Here is a 23600-nt window from a genome sequence, read left to right as displayed (position 1 = left end):
ACATTGTTCTGCAAAAATTGCCTAACCAGAAGACCCTCGAGTGCCCTCTTGTGGGGGTCTCAGGACATTCTGTATGTCCCTTCTCCTCCGAAGGTTTCCTGCTAGTTCGCCAGTCCTCAAGACCCGTGCTGTGCCTGTGGGGTGCATCTCAGTGTGGTGAGGGGTTGCGTGGATAATATTTAGAAATCTGTCTTTTGGACTAAAAGGAGACCAAGATACAACTTTTTCTTGAAAAGCCATTTCTTCAAGCAGTTTTGTCTTGTGTGTCCTTCTTGCTTCCAAATCTAAAATTAGACAATCTGCTTGCTTTAAAAAAAAGCCCAGAATAAATTTAATTGCGCAGTGGGAATAGTAAGGGCACAATTTGGCCTTATCTCTGCATTTCCTACTAGCTATAGGGAATCTAACTCCAGGCATTAAAATGCCACAGAGAACACATTTGAATAGTATGATTATTATTATTTCAAATTAGGATAGGATAGGATAGGATAGGATAGGATAGGATAGGATAGGATAGGATAGGATAGGATAGGATAGGATAGGATAGGATAGGATAGGATAGGATTCTTTATTGGCCAAGTGTGACTGGATACACAAGGAATTTGTCTCCGGTCCATAAGCTCTCAGTGTACATGCAATCAACAAGTGATAAATCATGATCATAATCATAAAATGCAATCATCATAAATAATAGGATACAACACCAAATGGTAGTCATAGGATACTAAATAAAAGCACTCAACATAAATCATAATAGGATACTAAATAAAAGCAAAATAAGTCATTAGATACAAACAGGAAAATTATAGTCATCTCTATTGTTTGGGAAGAATATTTAAAGAGATGCATAATACAGTAGGTAAATATATCTTTTAAAATTAATAAAATGAAACTCTGGAATATTACAGAGTGGGGCAATAGTGGCAAAATGACCATGGGCATACAGACAGCTGAAGCATTTGTGAGTTTGATCGGCTGTGCTTGTTTCATTGGCTTTTCACAGGCGGTAAGAGATTGCCTCTTCTCAACCACCTTGGCAGTGAATCCTCTCCTGTAGAGTCCTTGGGAGTTTCTCTCTGACCTTCAGAAGCAGGTAGGGCTAAATAACACAGAGGTTCAGGTCAAGGAAGGAAATGGGGTTCTCTTTTTCCTCTTTGTCAATGTCATGCTTTAATCCAAAGCATGAACTAAATTGTGGCAGTATATGTCATTTATTTAAGCTCTCCAATAAAACTTTCAAATGAATCATCACTCTTATTTATTTGTTTCCCATTATTATGTGCCATGAAAATTACAAAATCTCTCAGGAATTCATAGAACCAAGTCATTAAAAAAACCCCAATAAAGGCCCCCAAAAAAGCATTGCGAAAGTAAGCAAGACATTTTCAAATCATTAAAGCAGCTATAACTCAAAATACGTTCCTAGGTGTCTCTGCCTGTTTCTGCTGTACAGAGAGTTGGCAGGAAGGAGAAGACTCTCCATATCATAAAGTCAAGCTTTCTTCAGAAACTGCCTGTCTTTTTTCTGTCTGTGCTGCTGCGGCCATGATCTCTGTGGACATCTCTCTCTGAGCTGGTAACTGGCCGGTTCAACTGGAATCACACACTCAGATCCCAAAGTTTCTGCTCATCTCATTGTACGTCACAAAGTACAGAATTATTCCATCGAAGAGGATATAATCTGTCCTTTTCTGTAAAGATAGTGAGAGGAAAGAGATGGAGGATACATAAAGATAGACATGATCCATACACATCCAACTTTATTTATTTATTATTTATTTATTAATGGGACTTATATCCCGCCCTATCTCCCAAGCGACTCAGGGCGGCTAACAACAATAAAAATTAAAGGTCTATGTACAGTAAATTAAAATTAAAAATTGAAATAAATTAAAGATTAGGGTTAAAATTGTAAACATAATTAAAATCCCTGTCAGTCCAGGTCGGCCAGGTGGAAAAGGAGTGTTTGGAGGCCGCGGCGAAAGGACTGGAGATCTTGGGCCATCCGAAGCTCAGGGGGGAGCTGGTTCCACAGGGCTGGTGCTCCCACAGAGAAGGCTCTTCCCCTGGGGGTCGCCAGCCGTCATTGTCTAGCCGACGGTACCCTGAGGAGGCCTTCTCTGTGTGAGCGTACTGGGTGATGGGAATTTGTTCCCGGCAGCAGATGGTCCTGCAAGTATCCCGGGCCTAAGCCATGTAGGGCTTTAAAGGTAAGTACCAGCACCTTAAATCTCACCCGGAGGGCAACCGGTAGCCAATGCAGCTCACGCAGGAGGGGTGTAATATGGGAGTATCGGGGTGTTCCCATCACTACCCGTGCAGCTGCACTCTGCACCAGTTGAAGCTTCCGGGTGGTCTTCAAGGGCAGCCCCATGTAGAGAGCATTGCAGTAGTCTATACGGGAGGTAACAAGTGCGTGGGTGACTGTACGTAGGGCATCTCGGTTCAGAAAGGGGCGCAACTGTTGTATCAGGTGAATCTAGGCAAATGCCCCCCTAGCCACGACTCCAATATGATCTTCAAAACTGAGTCGTGACTTGTCTCCGTTTTGTAAGACTAATCGCGTTTGCCTTCGTGACCTGCTTTACTTTCAAAATCTTCCTTGCAAACCAGTTCTTTTGACCAGATGCTCCCTTCGTTCCACAGAAGATGTCTGTCAATTTTATGTCAATTTCACCCAGCTTGATCACTAGATGGAGACAAAGCAACCTCCCTTTATGCATTAGATTAGAAGATTTTAGAGGTGGCGATCAGGCCCACAGCCGCTCTGCTATCTCCTGCCCTCAAGGCCATTTGTCATAATTATTGGTAGTGTTTTCACTTGGGACATTTTGATGAAGATTGTGTGTGACTAGGGTGATTTTATTTTGCATAGTGGCAAAGTTATGGGGCCGGGGATTTTTAAGGCAAGGAGATCCAAAGAACCTATCATAATAAATACTGCTTGCCTGCCTCTCATTTAAATACCCACATGAGGGTCTCAAAGAGGGCAGTGTAGAAAGTGGAGGCAACTGTCACTTGTGCTATTTTTATGAAACCCCATCAAGCTGAAAGGTGGGAGAATGTCGGACCCAAATAACCAGGAACAAGAGTCAAGGTCAAAGCACAGAAGAGTTTATTATTGATACCTGTACACAAGAATCTAGCCGATTAAGGATAAAATCTAAATTGGCACTAGATAAGGGTCAACAGAAATCGGGGGGTGGGGGGGGCGGGGGGCTGGACTTGGGTCTCTTATGGCAATGCATGGGCAGCAGACTGACCCTAACGCCTTCCAGCTCAGCCTCCCCTTCTGTGACAGAGAAGGAAACAAAATGTATGCTTCTTAAAATTATCCATGTTTAATTGGTAACCTTTTGTTGGAGGTTCAGACATAGGTTGAAATCCACCTGCCACCTTCCCCTGGAAGCCAAGGATGGTTCTTCGAGCTGAGTTGCAGGTCAAGAGTTGTCGCTTTCCATAGTTCAGAGGTCTGCAGGTATCCCAGACTCAGGCCTAAAAGCCCTGCTTCTCCACCCAGGGCTACGTGCAGGATGGGAATTAGCTGCAGGAAAGACACACAAGTTGAATAATATAATTGCTGTCTGATTGCCATGATGCATCAAAGAAAATAAACCTCCAGGTTAGTCAGCTATTGCAGCTTTGTCATCTTGCTCATTCTGAATAAATAAATTCTAAAACTTATCTTGCGTGGGGAGATAATTTGTCTCATCTGCCACCATCAGAGCTTCTGATTCCTGGAGAAAGCCATTCAGGGCATTAATTTCAGGTCTGATGTGGCTATAAGGCTTCCAAGCACCTTGCTGAACAACATGTAAGATGAAAGAAAATCCTTCCCCCTTTTCAAGAATGTAAAAAATAATGTAAATGTAAATGTAAAAAATGTAAATGTAAATGTAAAAATAAATAAATAAATAAATAAATAAATAAATAACCATTGTGTTATTTATCCCCCCTGTAATAACCTCATAGCTCCGTGTTTGGCTGGAAGGGATGTACTTACTTGATGCAACCATCTGTTTATCAGAGGTGTGGAATTACGGCAGAATAGCAAATTACATGGTGGGTTGTGGCACCGCCATAGCTGTTGTGCAAATAGCTGCAGCAAGAAGGTCGTTTTCTGGCTTCACTTTTCTTGCACGCTTTTTATTTCTTGTGCTGAAGTGGACTGCAGGGAGAACATCCAGGAGCTGTGGAAGGAACAACAGGAGAAAGTGAAAGCGGCCACATTTCCTGGCCTGGCAGTAAAGCTGGAGAATAGGATGGAGTTTTCCAGATGTAGCTCCAAACAGATACACCTCACATGGGATTTCCTGACCCTGCCTGTCACCTGGGATAGTCTTATTTGTGCCTTGGGAGGAGCCCAGAAGAGCAGAAGTCTGGAGATACTTGAAAGTAAAGCGGAAGACTCCTCTGAACTGGAGGGTTATGACATCAGTTGCCCAATTTTAGGAAGCTTCATGGTCTCCACCTTGATCAGAAACAAAGCCAGGCATGGTCTCTCCAGGAAAGTCCCGAGTTCCTCTTTTCCCTCACAATTGTCCACAGGACTCATTAACTGAGAGATATGATGGAAGCTGTACTTGTTTTCTAGATACGAGCTTCAGTCATACTGTCTGGTTCCATCTTGACATTTTTTACCCTATCCCGTGAACATCCTTGATTGTTCTTCTCCATGACTTCATATGAACTAAGTTGGCACATGATGTCTTTTGGATTTTAAAGAACAGAGCGAAGGGCAATGAAATACTTATCGGGGGGCGGGGGGGGGGCTTCTCGTGACTGGATGTGTTCAGTAATTTTTCAAGGGAAGGAGAATCAGAGTTGCAAGGTACAAAAATGTCCTTGAAAATCCAGGGATAAAGTCTGGAAAAAGCTAAAATTTCAAGACTCTTCCCCATTGGTTGCAGGAGAGGGAAGTGCATATTAATAATTTTATTTTAGCAATTCAGACGTGAAAAATGGATGTCTCTCAAATCACTGCTAGTCAGTTTTTTGACAAAATGAATTTTGTATTTCCCCATTTTGATTAAAGTGGTCTATGGCATGACTTTTATTTTTAACTTGGTGTTAATTAGAAATATGGAAATAGGTTGAAATGCATTGCTCTTCACAGGCAAGGAATATTCACAACCAATGTCTTCACACAATCACATCTATTTTGGAATGTTTAAAAAAAAACCCACCCAGAATTGCATAGTCCTGCATTTGCTGGTTTACGTAGCTGGGCTGGATTGTTGTATAATCAGTAATTGAATTTGCAGCCTGAAGAAGGATGGGTTGTTTTAACAGAAAGTGAGATGCTGTGCAGAAAAGGCCGAAGCACTTTGCCTGCCATATCTGCTGTCACACAGCATCTTATTACAACCTTTATATCTTTTTATTAAACACACATTTAGCTAAAAGCATAATATTTATAAAATAAACTCTAAGGTGCAGTTTCTGTAATTCTGAAGAATTTATGTCCTGCTACTTCTGGTTTTAAGATTCTTAGGTTTATTTTCACATACCGGTTTCTTTGAACTAAAGAGCTAGAACTGCTTCATGATTATGCTTGGAAAGGAACTGCCATTGGGCACCTTGGATGGTGCTGGTGAGGAGTCAGAAGAAGTTCAGAACAAACTTTGGAAGAATTTCCCATTCTGGGCCCCTTCCAGATGTGTGAGCTGCATCTTCCAGGATCCCCATCAGAGGCCAGACTGACTGGGGCAGGAATGATGGCAGCTGACCAAGGCTGTCAGACATCTTTAGCACTGGTCCAGTCATGGTCCTTGGAGGATCCAGTTGCAGAATATGCCTTTGGAAAAGTGGGTGATCAATCTGTCATGGACAGTATCAGAGCAAAGTTGGGGCTTTTAGTATGACCCAGTCTGGATCGAGCACCAAGGGTGGAAACTGAGAACATCCTTCTAGGGGGAAGGATAAATCTTGAGGGTAAAGGAAGATTCTTTATGTAATGTAGTGGGTCCGACGCAAGGAAGAGACGCCAGCCGGAGTACGAGTTCAGCTCTTTATTGTGGGGGGAGGGTTTCGTACTGAAGAACAAGGGCTACCTGGCCTCCTTATATACCTGGCCAGGTAGGCGGCTAGCCAATGGGATTGGCCCTAGGTTTCCCGCCGAAACTGGGTTTCCCACCAAAACCGTCCAGGCCAAACGCCCCCTGGTGGCTGCTGCTATGCAGAGGCTGTACCTGGATAAAGGTAAAGGTAAAGGTTCCCCCGCACATGCGTGCTAGTCGTTTCCGACTCTAGGGGCCGGTGCTCATCTCCGTTTCAAAGCCGAAGAGCCAGCGCTTGTCCGAGGACGTCTCCGTGGTCATGTGGCCGGCATGACTAGACGCCAAAGGCGCACGGAACGCTGTTACCTTCCCACCGGAGCGGTCCCTATTTTTCTACTTGCATTTTTACGTGCTTTCGAACTGCTAGGTTGGCAGAAGCTGGGACGAGTAACAGGCGCTCACTCTGCTACGCGGCACTCGGGATTCGACCCGCCAAACTGCCGACCTTCTGATCGACAAGCTCAGCGTCCTAACCCACTGAGCCACCGCGTCCCTACCTGGATACATAACACTAGTTGGACAGTGGAGGAGAAGAAGACACAGTGCAGAAAGGAAGCAGCCATTTAGGCAGAGGAGGAACATTTCAAAGCTACTGAATATCTTAAATCTCAGAGAAAGTACTGTCACAGTGATGATATTTTTATGGTAGTAATTAATGGGTTAAATATGGAAGAGAGGAAATATAAGCCATAGATGATTGAGCTGATGGTGAACATCTCTTAAAATTGTATACTGATACTCACTAATAGAGAAGTTTTCACTTTCAATGATTCATTGAATCTTTGGAAAAAGATGCTACCAGCAGACACATTTTTTGGGGGATTGTGAATAAAATTCCATAACTAAAATACATGCGATGAATTATTTTGTTGCAGGGAGATTCTTTTGTGCTGATCATGGTCTTTAGGAGACCAGGAAAAAAAATCAGTAGTACTTTATGTATCTGTAATTTTAAAAATGGAGGAGCAATAGAAGCTGTGTACATAGAATAATTCCTAAGCATATCTCTGTGGTCACAAGCTATTTTTAAGCTCTATTTCATTTTGAAAAAGTTTGTAACCCTCATTGTTTTGAAAGAAAGCTTCAGAACACAATGGCGTCTATCTAGAAGGCTGAGAATTGGCCAAGATATTCCATCTGGACTTTGTGGGTGGGAGGCAAACATGGAACTGAATTGAAGAGAGAATAAAACGCTTGCTATCTGCAGATTGGGAGCAGATTTTAATATTACATAAACATCTCCTTGATAACTCATGAGTCACAACACTTTACTGTACTCATCCTTTGAACGAGCCCAGACGTGTCTGGATACTATTTTACTCTCCCCAAACAAAAATGTGTAGCTAGCATGGAGCTTGCAAATAATTGAGCAAGCTTGGCAAAAACTATCCTTATCCAGACTAAATGATTTGGTTTATGTTCTCACTTCTTAGAAATCAATGACTTTTTAAATAATCATTTTAAGCTTTTAACAGATTTTTCAGAAAATAAAAGGCACAAAGCGCAAGTAAGAAAAATAACAAGTGTATAAAAAAATAGCAAAAAGACTTTTTAGTGATGCTTTCTCTTTCCTTCCTTTCCAATCGTTTCCAAACCACTAACCTAAATATTTGTACTTTGGTCTGAACATGGAGAATTACTGTGCATATTTATTTGACTCATTTCATCTGTTGCTTTTGATTCATCTCAAGAGCTCTTTTTTCTAGAAATCACATTCTGGGCATCCCAGTTTGTTCAGCTCCAGAGGATGGCCACCATCCTCTGCAAATAGCCTAGCTTCCATGGAAGATGGGAGATGTTGCAATTTCATTACAGTTGTGAGATTATGAGGGGATTCTAAATAAAATTAATGCATAAAAGACTGAAGCACAGAAGGAATTCTAAATTGCACAGAGAGTTAAAAGCCAAGTAGAGTTAATTTAGCACAAAGAAAGAAAGAGAAACTTAATAAGAATACATGGCTAGGCTGGTTTCCTATTTCTGCCCAAAGCATCAGATTTCCAAACCTTAAGGTTCTCTGCCTCATTCATCTGGATTTCCTCCAGATTTTAAAGGGAGCTTCTACTATGATTAGATGCTGCTGAAATGCTCACCTTGACTTACAGACTTCTGCTGGAGTGACGCCTCCAGTTTCCAAAGGATCCGATCTTTCTGCATCTTTGCTTGATTGACATTGAAAGGCTTTCCTTTTTACCCTGTAGGCAATCTTGGCTCTTTTATGACTCGTGGACTTCAACTCCCAGAATTCCTGAGCCAGCCATGCTGAGGGGAAAGGGAGAGGTTTCCAAGCTGAGCCATGCTGGCTGAGGAATTCTGGGAGTTGAAGTCCACGAGTCGTAAAAGAGCCAAGGTTGCCTACCCCTGCTGTAGGCTGATCACAGATCCTCTCTTGGGTCCTTGCAAGTGTGGTTGAATGCAAGGCAAGACAAAGGCCAAAACAGGCAAAGGCCAATATGTAGCTTTTGAGGGTGAAGAGGAACCAAGAAACCCCCTGATTCCACCAGGAAGCTATGCCAAAATCCCTGGGATGTGCTTCCACCCCTGAGGGATGGGAAACTCATGGCTGTCCACAAAGCTCCTGGAGTGTAAAATTTGGAACTCAGGGCAGCCAGTGACTAAAGGATTCTCAAACCGAGGAAGCAACGTGATGGATGAAATTGCTTTGCTAATATTGAGATGTGTCAATTGGGGGAGGGGGGACTTCAACTCCCAGGATTCCCCAACCAGCCATGCCCTAATCCCGTGGTGGTGAACCTATGGCACGCATGCCACAGGTGGCACGCAGAGCCCTCTCGTTGGCCACGCGTGCCATCGCCCCAGTGGGCCATGCCAGCCCGATGCCAGCCCGATGGGCCACACCCACCTTTGGGCCGTGCCAGCCCAATGGGCCACGCCCACCCGGCACCCGACGATAGGTAAGTGGGTTTTGGGTTGCAGTTTGGGCACTCGGTCTCTCAAAGGTTCGCCATCACTGCCCTAATCTGTTGGTGTAAATCAGTGTTCTTCAAACAGGGCAACTGGGTGAGCTGAAGTCCACCCATCTTAAACTTGCTGAGATTGAGAAAAGTGGTCTCGGCTAATATCTGCAGTGGAAATTGCTAGAAGGGCTCTTTCTGGAGGTAGCTTCTTTGTTGTTTTTGAAACGCAGAGGTCGCCCTGGGCAGGAGAAGGAGATCTGCCGAATCAACCGATCCAGCATCAGTTCTCTTCTGTTTGAAATGTGACGGGTGACAAATGGCCAAGTGAGAGGAAAAGCATTTAGCAAATGTGGTGGGGTGGGTGCCTGTGTCTCAGCCATTAAATAAATTAGCAGGATGGATTTTCTTAGAATGTTATTATATGTGAGCTTCGGTTCTCTCACAGCCCCTCCTGTGCTGAACAAACAATACATTTCTCTTTGGAGTGGGGGGGGGGAAAGAGTAACTTTAACATAAAAGCAGGATTGTAAGGCTGACCTTGTCTCCTCAGTTTTAAATAGTTTTCACGATATAATCAATGGTAATGGTATACATGAGGTTTTGTTTAAAGGAAATACAACGCCTTAATTGTACTGCTTAAAGAAGAGTATTGCATCAGAAAGATTCATTTAAATATGTTTGGCTCAAGGCTCTCTTCACAATTCATTCATGCTGATTTTTCTCTTGGACTTGTTAGGAATGCAGAATATAAAAAGAAATCAGTCTTGCTGGATCACAACATTCTGTCCCCAAAGCTTACTTTTATTCAGAAATCTCAGCTGCCAACAAACTGCTTCCTTTTTATTGTAAGTTGCATTTAAAACCTGGCCCAGTGTTGCAGAGATTAACAAAACATGTTCGTTTCTGTGATTAAATAGTTGTTTTGTTTGAACTGAGGAGCTGATGGAGGAGACTGACTGAGGAAAAGTCTGTGCACAGAATCGTTGGAAGCCACCAATCCTTGTAAAGGCACATGTGGACGGCACATACAAACCGTGTTTGGGACCAAATTGTTGGACTTTCTCAGTGGCAACTGAATTCAGCTGCCAAGCCAAAAGAATTGAGAAGCTGTTGGGAACAAGCAAAAATTGGGGGACAGCACTTGGGAAACCCCAACAAGGGAAAAGAAAGGGACGGGACCTCTTGTGCTTAAAGAAGGATGGAGGCTGCTGGGGGATTTATGGCTCAGCTGTATCCTGTCTCCCAGCATCACCCACGTTCAGTCATTTGCCCTTCCAACAAAAGTCTCCACTTTACCATAAGTATGAACATTGCGCTTGTTTTCATATTTTGAGATACACACAGTTGAACCTGAGTGCTCTTTGCTTATTTAAGGCCCCACAGACTGGGTTTTGCTAGATCACCCAGAGAGAAGAGTGGATCCCTCTGACGTCTCCCACTCTCCTTTTTACCACCTGTTGTGCCCTGGTGGTTGAACGAATCCGGCTTCCCCCTCCGACAAAAAAGTTGTCACCCAACCTGGGGAGCAGATCTGAGAAGGATCTTGGGCAGTGCTTTTTTTGTAAAAGAAAAAGGTGCCGGAACTCACACGTCATACAACCCGCCTTGCCTACCCTACAAGCTTCCATCCAAAAAGGTGCCGGAACTCCGTTCGGAGCATTCTATGACAAAAAAAGCCCTGATTTCTTGGGAGAATAACAGAGAAGAGGCCACGTGGTCTGCCAGCAGCCTGAGCGTTTGACTTCCTTTCTGGAAAAAGCCATTAGCAAATTACGAGCACTGCTGTTCTATAACCTCACTTGCTTTTTCCCCTGTTTTATTTCTTCTTAACAGAAAGTGGTAGAACTAGTCAATCCTGCAAAGACCCCTTTTCCTGCCCCCTTGGAAGAAGGCTTACCCAGTGACATCTATTCCAAGTACGTAGCGCTGACTCCAGGGGAGGAGGAGCAAGAGGAGGCGACCAAGGTAAGTGGAGTCTCTGGGGAAGGAAGCAAAATGCCATCTTGCCATTTTCCAAGCACCTTTATTCCTTGGCTTGTGTTCCCAGCAGACAGGTTTGGCGGCCTTAACTGAGAGGTTGTTCCCCATGAAACTTGAAGGCCTCTGAGCATCCAAAAGAGGACCTTGCCCCAGCCTTGGGTTCCTTGCATCCCTTCACTCACAGTCACACATGCATTCCCTCCCTCCCTCCCTCCCTCTCTCTCTCTCTCTCTCTCTCTCTCTCTCTCTCTCTCTCTCTCTCTCTCTCTCACACACACACACACACACACACACACACAAACATATACACAGAGCCCTCATTTTTCCTGCTTCTGCCAAAGACTGGACTAAGGCAGGGAATTTGAGAAAGTTTCCTACCATGAGAGACAGCAGGAACCCTATCAGGCGTTCCCTCTTGTCCTGCTAAGAAGGCTGAGCATCTCAGTGGGAAAAAGTTGGGGGGGTCTTCAGCTTCCCCTTTCTGTGGCTGGGGGAGGGAGGGGGCATGAGTGGCTCCATCTGCTCTAGCCGGCCATTCACCCTTGTGACGAGACGGCTCGCTTGGCGAGCATTTGCCTGCCCTCTTTTAGGAACCAGAAGGCGTCCTTGCAGAAGAGCCAGCTGAAGAACAAGTAACCGTGGACCCTTTGATGGGCTACACCATCGAGGACATTCGCTCGGTTCTGGGTCCGCTCACCAACGACCTCATCAGCAACATCCAGGTAGTGTTACAAGACTTTGTTCTGCTTTCATGCTGTGCCCCACAATGGGACCCCTTCGCTAGGACGAACTGGACGTTGTCGACCTCAGCAGAGCTGGTGTGCTGCTCTTCCCAGACATGAGTTTCGTTACCCCAGACCGCATGGGGAAATGCCTGTAAAATGGCTTCAGCATGGAAGCTCTCTCCGATGCAGCTTCGTATGCAGTCAAGGCAGCAAAGGCGCCTTGTGCGGATCATTCCTTCGTCTGAGCCAGCGTGTCCCTTTAGGGGACAGCCCCAATGGGGAAGCACAGAAAGTGGGGTGAAGGAGAGGGTCTCCCCTGCCTTCCCGCTGCACGTGCAGTGCCTCTTAAGCCAGGGTCCTTGCCTAGGGACTCCCCACAAGTAAGTGGCCTGAGCAAAGGTCATTTCCATTCGATTAACGTTTCATATTTGCAGATTTTGGCTGTTCTGATACCTCTTGTGGATTATATCTGGAATTCCATGTGGAATGACCTGTTAACAACCCCATGAAAATACCACTTCCGGCAGGGAAGGAATGCCAGTTTAGTTCCCTTTCACTGTGCCTTTTGTTGCAAATTGAACTGTTTAACAATAAAAAAAATGAAAAGAAAGATGAAACAAGAAAAACTCAGTGCTGAAAGCCTTTCCCACTTGGGAGAGCTGAAATATTTAAGAGTGATTAAATGGGGGCATGAAAGAATCCTGGGAAAGTTTACATTTTTGCGCAAGGGTCGCCGTTGTCTTTGCTAACCTGCCACTACGGACGGGCAAATGCCTTCCTTGCAGTTTCTCATATTTTCCATTTGTAAATTCCATTTAACCTATTCCCACAGAAGTTCAAGAATATTTGTTAAGCTTTACAGTACAATTTGTGGGTTTGTGCACATTCCTCCAAAGAGAAACATGAAGTTGTTCATAATTTTCCTTAATGGACATGCTGTTTGCAGTTTTCCTCCGCCGCCTTTGAATTAGGCAGCTGTGTAACTCCTTGCAGGGAAGAATGGATTCCACAGGGCAGCCAGGTGTCCAGATAGTTTGCAAGGGGAGTTGGAGAGCCCCCTTTCCACCCCAGATGCCCTCTCGGCCTGCTCAGCCCTAGGCTAGGAAGCCCAGTCTATTAGCTTGGTTGACCCTTATTGTGAACATCACAGCGAAATTTTGCATTCCGATTCTTCTTTCTAGGATGTTTACTAGCAATTGAGTTTTAGTTAAAAGAGACCGGCACTTAAACTCACTTTTTCCCCTGGACTTTCATTCAACTTCCAGTCAGGTCTTCAGAATGCAATAGTTTCCCCCCACACACAAAATGAAACTCCACAGCAAACGAAAGAGAACACAGTTAACCTGTAGTATATTGAACGATATCAGCCTTCCCAGCTTGGTGACTTCAGATCTATTGGAGCGAGGCTCTGGCAACTGTGCTGGGAAAGGAAGGCAGGAATTTTACCCAACGTATCTGTACAATCTCCATTTCAGGAAGGTCAGGCCATCTGCCTCAACTCCCCACCACCACCACCCTCACCCTCCCAGGAAGATGACCCATGTTCCACAAGCACAGGTTGAGTGGTTCAAACACCGGGAAGCCAGGAGGCCTTTGCGGTCCTGCAGTTCAAAGAGAGCTGAGCTACTCAGGGTTGGGACAAAGGGAGCTTGGATGGCTGCAGAAGAAAAGAGTTTATGGGGTCATGTACTGCCCCACTGGAAGCTGCAGGGTTTTTATAGCCTTGCCCTTTTTCCAAAGAGGGAGAGCAACGTGCGGACTAACCAGTGTCAGCCTAACACCATACAGTCTGTAGTATCTTTTGGATGTAATGCAAGCAAGATAAAAAGAGGCAGAGGATTACAGAGTTGCTAAATGCTCTTCTTCACAGTCTGAGATCTACGAGAGGCTCCAAATGCAGGAAGACACGTATTCAGCAAGAATAGAGAAGCTGAAGAAAGCCTGAAGCCATCAGTACAGCGGAGCCAAGGTAGGATTTTACACAAGAGCAATTCTTTGGGTTTTGTTGGTAAGGGAAGCAGTGGTGGGATTCAGCCAGGTTCGCACCACTTCGGCAGAACCGGTAGCTAATTTTTTTGTTGCCCAGGCCCACAATGGACGTCCGGAAGCGGCATCCACATGGAGAACCGGTTGTTCACCTATTTGAATCCCACCACTGGATGTGAAGCATAATTTAGGCAGGAAACACACACACACACCACCGACTGGGAATCGATCCATTTCTCTCTCTAGAGCTGGACTGGAATAGCCAAGATCTTGAAAGCTAGAGAGCAGCGAGCTCTCCTTTAAAACAATCCCTAATTTTCATACATCTTTTCTAAGCGAATCTATATCAGATCTGTGAAACTTCTCCTTCCGTGTAGGCTGGTGGAAAATATTGAAGGACTCAGGTATGTGTTTCCAGGGCTTTTTTGGTTAAAAAAAAAAAAGGTGCCGGAACTCACACAGGTCATACAACCCGCCTTGCCTACCCTACAAGGTTTACCTTTGTAGTTGAAAAAAAAAACCCTTCAATTTTTATTGTATCTAAAAGACTAGGATTTTGTTCAAGGTAAGTTAATACTATTAATGTTACCATGCACAAATCTGTTGAAAAAAAGCTGCCGGAACTCCATTCTGGTGCGTTTTATGACAAAAAAGCCCTGTGTGTTTCTCTATTGTTGGGACAGTAAGCAAACTTGTCCTGGGTTGTTAAAGGATTATCTCCTTTCTGCTCTTCTCAAGCTACCCAAGCCCGAGGTGGCTGCAAGGAGAGAGGAACAGAAGACATGAGAGATTGTCTGGGGATCAGGGCGTGGGTGCCTCTGCTTGTTCCCTGTGCTGAATGATCAGAACGCTCGCCCTTTGGGACCGTGTCGGAGCGCTTGTTCCTGAGAGAGGGGTCTGCTCTTCCCCCTTAGGGCTTTCCCCACTCCTCTTTTGCAAGCCACCCAAAGGGAAAGAGCCACAAGTATAGCTTAGCTCTGCAGATGGGGTTGAAAGGGGTAGACTGAGTTTCCATGAGTTTGGCCTGACTTATTTGGTTGATGGAAAACTGGCCTGAGATGGGATCTACTTCACAAAGAGAAGGGAAACGGGTTTGGCAAAACATGGCCTTTGACCAAATTCTTTGGGGTGATGTATAGAAGGAAGTACAGTGGGAGCCCTGTTAAACCGGTCAATGAAAAATCTAATGAAAGTACATTGGCTCATAAATTTCATAGTCTTCCGTGTTTGGTATAGCAATCCAAATGATGGAGGAGGAGGAGGAGGAGGAGGAGGAGGAGGAGGAGGAGGAGGAGGAGGAGGAACCACCATCCTATACTTTGAAAGTGTCCATTCTGGCACAGAATTAATTTGATAGTGATCTGGAGAGTATTCAGATTAAAGTAAACATGGCAACAAATAAAAGCAATTCTGTTGCTGATGGCTGCTGTTGCTCATCAAACCAAGGAGAAGACACGCAATGTTCTTTATTTACAAAACAGAAATAAAATGCAGGGCCAAAGGATGGAAAAAATATGGTTTGGTACAGTATTTTGGAATAGGTCTTCATAAAGAATTTCCATAATCATTTGGATATTTCTTTTCCTCATTCCCAAGGGCATCCACACTTCTCATTACAATGCTCTTCCTGGAACGGGTGGAGCTTAGAGTGTTCTGTGTAGGGTTTGAGTGTCTGTATTTGAGCCTCAGAAATAATTGCATGTATGAAAATGATCGTTTGAATAAATTGGATCACAAAGAGGCAAAGGGCACACAAAGCAAAAGCTAATTTTCAAAGCGGCTAGAATAATTTAAAAATAATACGCAGCACATTTTGTCAATTCAGAAAAATAAAATGGTCATGTAAAGTACAATGAAGAGGCATACTGTCAATTTATTTTACATTATCATATCTAATCAATAATCCTTTCATTTCAACTGGTGCAGAATGCGGCCGCGCGAGTTGTAATGGGGGTTTCCCGATACTCCCATGTAACACCTCTACTCCGCGAGCTGCATTGGCTTCCGGTTGCCCTCCGGGTGAAATTCAAGGTGCTGGTTATTACCTATAAAGCCCTACATGGCCTGGGTCCGGGGTATTTGAGGGAACACCTGCTGCCGGCATCAAACGCCCTTCGCCCAGTGCGCTCCCACAGGGAGGGTCTGCTCAGGGTTCCGCCGGTAAGAGATTGCCGGCGGGTGACACCCAGGGATAGGGCCTTCTCAGTGGGAGCGCCTGCCCTCTGGAACCAGCTGCCGGTGGAGCTGAGGACTTCCCCCGACCTCCGATCATTCTGCCGGGGCCTGAAGACCTGGCTCTTTGAGCTCTCGGGCCCAGGCTGAGGAGAAAATTATTTTAATTGGGGTTTTTAATAGTACAGGGTTGATTTAATATTTTTTAACTTGGTTTTTAACTTTTGTATGTTTGATTTTTAACTCCCTGTAAACTGCCCTGAGTCCTCAGGGAAAGGGCGGTATATAAATGCAATAAAATAAATAAATAAATAAATAAATGTTCCTTGATTTTGCTGATTGTCTCAGCAAAATCTCAGAGGCTCAGAAAATGCCTTGAGCTTCTCTGGGTGATCCAAACACAGCTGACCTGGTACTTGGCTGGAGCAAAGCTTTTTCTGATGTCTCTCTTGCAGAAGGTCTCAAGAACCTGTCTAGCTGCAGAGATTGACCAGTTATAGGACATTTCTCAGCGTGTCCAATTGGATTCCAGAGCCCCTCCAACCTGCCCCAACCACACGTTCCGTGTTTGCAACCCCCAGGATGTTTTTCTCACAATTTCTTCTATTTCTTTCCTAGGGAAAGCATGTGCGAATAAGGGAAATTTATCAAGGCCTCCTGAAGGCCACCTGTTCATCGCCCTGCAAGTCAACAGAAGAGAAGAAACTTTTCAAAGCAAGTAGCAACCCTGCTTTTTTTTCCCCTTGCCCCATTTTGTCATTTGACTAAATACAATAAAGAATGTGTTGTTCCTGAAATACTACAAAGTTGGAAGTCGTGAATCTCACCTCTTTCACTGTGGTTCCTTTACTTGCTTTTCTCTTGCCTGCTTCAGCTTCTTCTAGAGAAATTGATACATTATTGTGGGTTCGGGAAGAAAGAGATTGAGAACATTGCAGAGTCGTTCTGGAATATAATCAAGCTGCATAAGGGTGAATGGAGTTGGGGCATATAGCTGAAAGTCCCAAGACCCTCAAGTTCTACTCCCAGCTGGCCTTCAGCTCTCACTGAAGACCCACACGTTGGTCTTCTTCATCCTGAGGGTATCTTGCGAGGCTTCCATGGTGGCAACCCCACCCCATTTTGGGATCGTTTCCCCAAGAACCTGGTGCGCTGAAGATCAGATCCATTCCCCCCCACCCCGAAACTCTTGCAAGAGTTTCAGTTGTCTGCACATTTTTAAAAAGTCTGCGTGTCCGTGCATATTTATTTCTCATGTAACTTTTTATGTTACCTGAGTAATGTATAATGCTTCTCTTACATTGGGAATATAATAATTGATTTGCTGAGCCAGGCCAAAGGACATCCTGGCCAACTGTCTCCAACGAGCAAATGGGGAGCTGAATTCCGAGTCCTCACAAACAGATTATTGAGAGGTGAGTTGAATTTATAGGTGGCGGCTCTGTTTAGCAATTATGATCCTTTACCTAGGCTAGTAAGACAAATAACACTGGTGATGGGCTGATATACAGTAACTGCTACAAGACAAGAATCTTTTATTTTATACTTCTAAAGGCTAATCTGTGTTTGTAGTTATACCCTAATCTTTCAGCCCTGCCTTGTAATCCTCTCTTTTGCTCTGGCTGTTAGATATCAGCTCCAAATGTTCCATTCTGTGTTATGGTTAGATTCATGATCTTCCCCTCTAGAGTGTAATATTTAAGTCAAGCATTATCAGGCTACTTATAGAGAATAATTTGGTCCCTTGATTGTGTTCCAGGGAAATGTTTTCAATTCCTTCTGCTGCCAGACACATGATGTGGATCATACTAACCATTTTTCCCAAGCCTCCTTGACCCCCTCCCCCCTCGCCATAATAAACTAATTTGCACGAGGGTGGTGGGGAATTTGGCAGTTGTCTGCAGAGGGAGGGTCTCTCCGCAATGGACCAAATACCAGGCAGAACATTCCTCCATGTAATCCAATCCAAGCAGGGCTGTTTGCAATACCTCCTTGCACCGCTGCCGTTTTGATAGTTCAGCTGAACATTTGTTTTTTTTAAAAAGAGACCCAAGGGAGAGCCTGAAAATGATGAGCTGGTCAGCTGAATGCCTGTTCCAGGCAGATTGATGGAAATGGTGATCAAGGGGAAAGGAAGCCATGCCAGAGAATTAGCCTGGCTTCCTCAAAAGAAAATCCTGCCCTGCCTAATATCCAGGGTTTCTTTGAGGGTGCCAACGGGCACGTGTTGGAGGTGCCCACTTGACTCTGAATGCCTGAGTTTTTGAAAAGCCTTGCTTAAAGTTTGCCACCAAGTCTTAACAGTGGTGGGGAAAGGAGCCTATTGTTTTAATGGTTGCTAATTGGTTAAAAAGGGACGCGGTGGCTCAGTGGGTTGGGACGCTGAGCTTGTCGATCAGAAGATCAGCAGTTTGGCGGGTCAAATCCCAAGTAACAGAGTGAGCGCCTGTTACTCGTCCCAGCTTCTGCCCACCTAGCAGTTCGAAAGCACGTAAAAATGCAAGTAGAAAAATAGGGACCACTACGGTGGGAAGGTAACAGCGTTCCGTGCGCCTTTGGCGTCTAGTCATGCCGGCCACATGACCACGGAGACGTCCTCGGACAAACGCTGGCTCTTCGGCTTTGAAACGGAGATGAGCACCGGCCCCTAGAGTCGGAAACGACTAGCACGCATGTGCGGGGGAACCTTTACCTTTACCTTTAATTGGTTAAAAAAAAAACAAGAGAAAACAGTGGGAATAAATGTGCAATTTTCCACTTGGAGGGACTGCTGCCTTTTCACTTGTTCATCGTGATTTTGACTTGGGGTTAAGAAATGAGCTCACCAAAACTGGAAATGACGCAAACTGTTCAGTGAACAGCCATGAAGAAGCATCTCTTAAGCTGAGTCAGTGCTCAGCCAAATAGCAGATGTGCTTCAGTAGATGTAAAATGATGGGCTTTGGGTCAGAAAACCCTAGCGTCCCATGTAGCCTGATGGGTGTAGCCTGTAATTCGCCTCGTGCGCCAGTTGCGGCCCTATCTAAGCCGGGATGATTTATGCACGGTCACTCACGCGCTCGTGACCTCTCGTCTGGACTACTGCAACGCTCTCTACATGGGGCTGCCCTTGAGGACCACCCGGAGGATCCAACTGGTACAGAATGCAGCCGCGAGAGTTGTGTTGGGAGTCTCCCGATACTCCCACGTTACACCTCTGCTCCGTGAGCTGCATTGGTTACCAGTTGTCTTCCGGGTGAGATTCAAGGTACTAGTAATGGTGTTTAAAGCCCTACATGGCAGGGGTCCGGAGTACCTTAGGGAACACCTGCTGCCGGCATCAACTTCCCTCCGCCCTGTGCGTTCCCACAGAGAGGGCCTCCTCAGGGTGCCACCGGTCAGAGAATGTCGATTGGTGGCCCCCAGGGGGAGATCTTTCTCTGTGGGCGCCCCGGAGCTATGGAACCAATTACCGGTTGAGCTCCGGACAGCGCCCGATCTTCGCTCCTTTCGCCGCAATCTGAAAACATACCTGTTCGAACAAGCCGGCCTGGCCTGAGGGGGGATTGGTGAGGTATTTTATTATTATTATTGGGGTTTTATTATGTATCAACTGTTTTTATGGGCATGTATTTAATTACTTTTTAATTTTTGTAACTCTGTGTTTTATTCTTGCCCTGTACACCGCCCTGAGTCCTTCGGGAGAAGGGCGGTATAGAAATATTAATAAATTAAATTAAATTAAATTAATTAACCAAATACTGTTCGCTCCTGTTAGGAAGCTCAGTGGTGCTATCAGGCTATTTCCTTTCCCAGCTGTGACAAATTCTATGCTAAAGAACATTTGGGAAAGTATTGAAAATAAAGCTTCCTGTTCTCTAGTGCCACATCCTTCTGTGAATGTGGTATATGGTGTTCACATGATCATCACATGTGAAAACAGATAATGACAATGCAGGGGAAAATGCAGAAGAAGACAGTCAAAATGGCCATCAAGTTAAAACTTCTTCCATACCAGAAACATTGAGAATGGTGGGATCTGTAGCTTGGAAGGGTGGAGACTGGGGAGGAGGGTCTCCAAGCTCTGTAAAATCACGGAGACAGTTTTCTCCTGTTCTCCACAGAGGATCAGGGTTCATTTGCTTGGTCTCCCTCAAGGAGAATCTTGGGTTCTTAGGCTATCATCTCAGCCTTTGAAAGTTGGCTGTGATATTGGATAGCTGAGGTGAATCAGCCCAGATGTTAACTAGCTCTTCCTGGTTTTCAGTTGGTACTGAAAGGTTAAACCTGTATAATATTTACATCAGGTACAGAAATCTTGGATAAGTCCATAGCCTATTTAGAGCCAGGAGGTCCCTCCTATGTGCCAGTGGTGGGAAGAGGGGACAGCTCATTTCCTGACATGAACATCTAGACTTGCCAATTTTAAGAGAATGCACTTGTTTTTCCTTGCAAGAAGCTGCAAGGGCCTGGCTTTGGCAGGCCCCAAGACAGAGGGAGAGAATGCTTTTTGTGACTTCATGGAGTGGCCTGAAACAGGAAGGAAGAACTTCTTTAGAAGGCCCATCCCTCTTCTCCTCCTTGCTCCTCCTTGCACATGTCTGCTGTGTTGGGGAGAAGGGAGTCACCCCAGGGCTGTCCTCTGGAGCAAAACAGGTTCTGGAACACTCACTTCTTGAGTACTGATGAAGTGTAGACACTGAGCTTGATTGCTCATTGTTCATTCAGGGCTTTTGAAGAATCCTGAAAAGGCTTCATTTGGTGTAAATATCTCCTGGATTACTCCATTGATATCTTCTCCCTTGGGGATCCAACTGGAAACTGTACACCTCCACCACCTATTTACCAGCATCCGGCTTCTTGAAACACATTCGATCAATTTTTTTCCCCTGAATATGAGAGGCATTCGAAAGACTGTATTAATAATTGGCCTTTGAGCCTGGACTGATATACATAGAATGAAGGCTACTGCTAAGCTTGTAAGTGCCCTGAGTCTTTGGAGAAGGGCTCCAAAGGGATATAAGGGATATAAATGGAATTAAAAATAAAATTAAAATAAATTTATGCTTAAGAGTGTGTGTGTTTCTCTGTGTGGGCTTCAGTTCAAGTTGTTCTTTCAAGACGGAATTAGGAACAGTACCTTTCGATGCCCGCGTGGTGGTTATCTTAGCCAAAGTTTTCTCACCAAGACAAAATGCAAGACAACTTCTCCAGCAACTGCAGAGCAGTCATTAAAGAGTGAAATGGGGGTGGTGGGGGTGGTGGTTATACATCTATTGATATGATCCCAGTGTTTCTGCAATACTGTCAAGGATTGTCATGGGAGAACTCTCACACAGAGTGTAGATAGTTAACCAGGACCTGTTACTTATCTCAGATGCTTCTGGTTAGACTTTTACTGCGTAACCCCCTACCTACTTTCTGTGTGGCCTTTTAAACTCCGCACATTGTATTCTTCTACCTGCAGTTCCCCACTGTGTTAGCCCTATATCTCAGCTCTTGCCAGAGGGAAAAGGGTTAAAGTCAGAGGGAAACATTTGGAGTGAAGGGTTAAGAATATTGTCCTGGGTCCTGCCTAAGCTTACCTGTCCCCCATCCCAGGCTCTCCCAGACAAAAAATGGTGGTCCAGCTTAGGGGGTCCTGCAGCAGATTCCCAGTGCTAGAGCTACACCCTCAGAGACCCAGGCACGCTCTGCATTTCCCCCGGAACTATCCAGGCCTGACCGTGTATCTTCAGGTGTCCTTCAGGCTCCAGAGTCAGAAGGGGAACCCTTCGCTTCAGGGTGTTCCTGGGTCGAGCTGCGCAGCCAAACGTCCACCTGCTTCTAGGCCTACCAGACAAAACAGCAAGATCTTCCTTGGGTTGAGCTTGCTAGACTAGAAGAGCCCACTTTGAAGGAGGGGAGATTCAGCCTGTATTTGATGGTGCGGATCTTTGTCTTTTATTTCTATTGACAAGAGCGTACTTTGAGCTTGTTTTCAGATGCTGTGCCAAGGAGGCTTTGTCATGTTTAAAGCGTAGTTCAGTTCTGGCAGTTCATGTTTTGTGCAGACCCAGCCTCTCATTGGCTCCCCGCTAGCTATTGTTACGGACCTTTCTTTCGTTTGAATGCTGGAACCTTGCAAAGGAACCGTTGCACAGGTGAGAATTCGAGGAGAGCTTTATCCCAAATCTTTTAACAAAGATCAGACTCCTCTTTTGAAACCTTGCCAGTTGAATTGAGAGAAGGAACCGCCAAGATGGATACGGTGAAAGGCTCGCTTTTCTGCCTTTCTTGCCAAGAATATCCATCCTCCAGCCTTCTCCAAGCCCTGGGTATTGAGGACTCTCACAAAAGGGACTGAGGTGAGAAAAGGCAGCTTAGTTTTAATGAGGAGAACAAGGGTTTTTTTATTATTGTTATATTTTATTGTATTTTTCTAGTGTGCAGCATTTATTTTCTGTTTTCTTACAGTAACTAATTTAGATGCTCAGTTCTTGTGAAACACTGGGGTGGTGGCTCTTCAAGCAGACACAGGCTCACAAGATCTTCTTGGCCTTCCCTTCCCCTCCCTTGACCAGCTCAATAATAACTTGGGTAGGGGAGCTACCCAAGTCTACAAGGTCTACCAAGGTGTGAACTGATATGGGCTGATTCACAGATATGATTACAAAACTACAGTTTGATGCAGTTGAGGAGCCTTAACCCAGAGGCCTGTTTCCTGGGTTCAGCAAGGCCTGTACAAATTGTGGTTCATCTGAAAACAAAATGAAAGCTGGCCAGTGTTAGCCCTTTGGCCAAGATGAAGAGGGCAGAGGAAGAATGGAAGGTCAGCTCAAGCTCCAATTCTATTCACCAGATTTATTGATAGAAGCTGCTGGATTGTTTTTACTCCAGAATCCCAGTTTAGCTCTTGTAATGGACCAGCTTTTCATCTCCACCCCGAACCAACCCAGTGATACCCTCGATGTGATGTCCCGTTGCCTGGAAGCGGTACAGATTTGGATGGGGAAGAACAGGCTCCGGCTCAACCTGGCCAAGACTGAGTGGCTTTACGTACCGGCATCTCGTTTAGTCCAAGAGGTTCCATCTTTGGTTATGGGAGGAGAGGTGTTACCTCCCGTTGATAGAGCACGCAATCTAGGCGTTCTCCTGGATTCACGACTCAGTTTTGAAGATCACATTGGAGTCGTGGCTAGGGGGGCATTTGCCCAGGTTCACCTGGTACGCCAGTTGCACCCCTTTCTGGACCGAGATGCCCTACGTACAGTCACCCACGCACTCGTTACCTCCCGTATAGTTTACTGCAATGCTCTCTACATGGGGCTGCCTTTGAAGACCACCCGGAGGCTTCAGCTGGTGCAGAGTGCGGCTGCGCGGGTAGTGATGGGAGCACCCCGATACTCCCATATTACACCCCTCCTGCGTGAGCTGCATTGGTTACCGGTTGTCCTCCGGGTGAGATTTAAGGTGCTGGTACTTACCTTTAAAGCCCTACATGGCTTTGGCCCGGGATACTTGCAGGACCATCTGCTGCCGGGAACGACTTCCCATTGCCCAGTGCGCTCACACAGAAAAGGCCTCAGGGTACCGTCGGCTAGACAATGTCGGCTGCCGACCCCCAGGGGGAGGGCCTTCTCTGTGGGAGCGCCAGCCCTATGGAACCAGCTCCCTCCTGAGCTTCGGATGGCCCCGGAACTCCGGTCCTTTCGCCGCGGCTTCAAAACACTCCTTTTCCACCTGGCTGACCTGGACTGACAGGGATTTTAATTATGTTTTTAATTTTTAACTCTAATTTT

At 45.3% G+C, this 23600-nt stretch overlaps 1 protein-coding gene across 1 annotated transcript in view; it reads left to right on the top strand.

Annotated features, from left to right (window-relative positions):
• The window catches only part of CABCOCO1 (ciliary associated calcium binding coiled-coil 1), a 33260-nt gene extending 16701 nt beyond the window's left edge, over nucleotides 1-16559 (top strand). Inside the window, exons 5-8 of the mRNA XM_081329930.1 lie at nucleotides 10811-10942; nucleotides 11548-11679; nucleotides 13553-13651; nucleotides 16459-16559. Of these exons, the coding sequence (XP_081186056.1) occupies nucleotides 10811-10942; nucleotides 11548-11679; nucleotides 13553-13627 (339 nt within the window). The 3' untranslated portion in view covers nucleotides 13628-13651; nucleotides 16459-16559. The remainder of the gene's footprint in view (nucleotides 1-10810; nucleotides 10943-11547; nucleotides 11680-13552; nucleotides 13652-16458) is intronic.
• Nucleotides 16560-23600: the final 7041 nt, after the last annotated feature.

This window comes from Vipera berus (assembly GCF_964194415.1).
Source record: "Vipera berus genome assembly, chromosome: 5".
Lineage (NCBI taxonomy): Eukaryota > Metazoa > Chordata > Lepidosauria > Squamata > Viperidae > Vipera > Vipera berus.
This window is presented reverse-complemented; position numbering and strand designations above follow the sequence as displayed.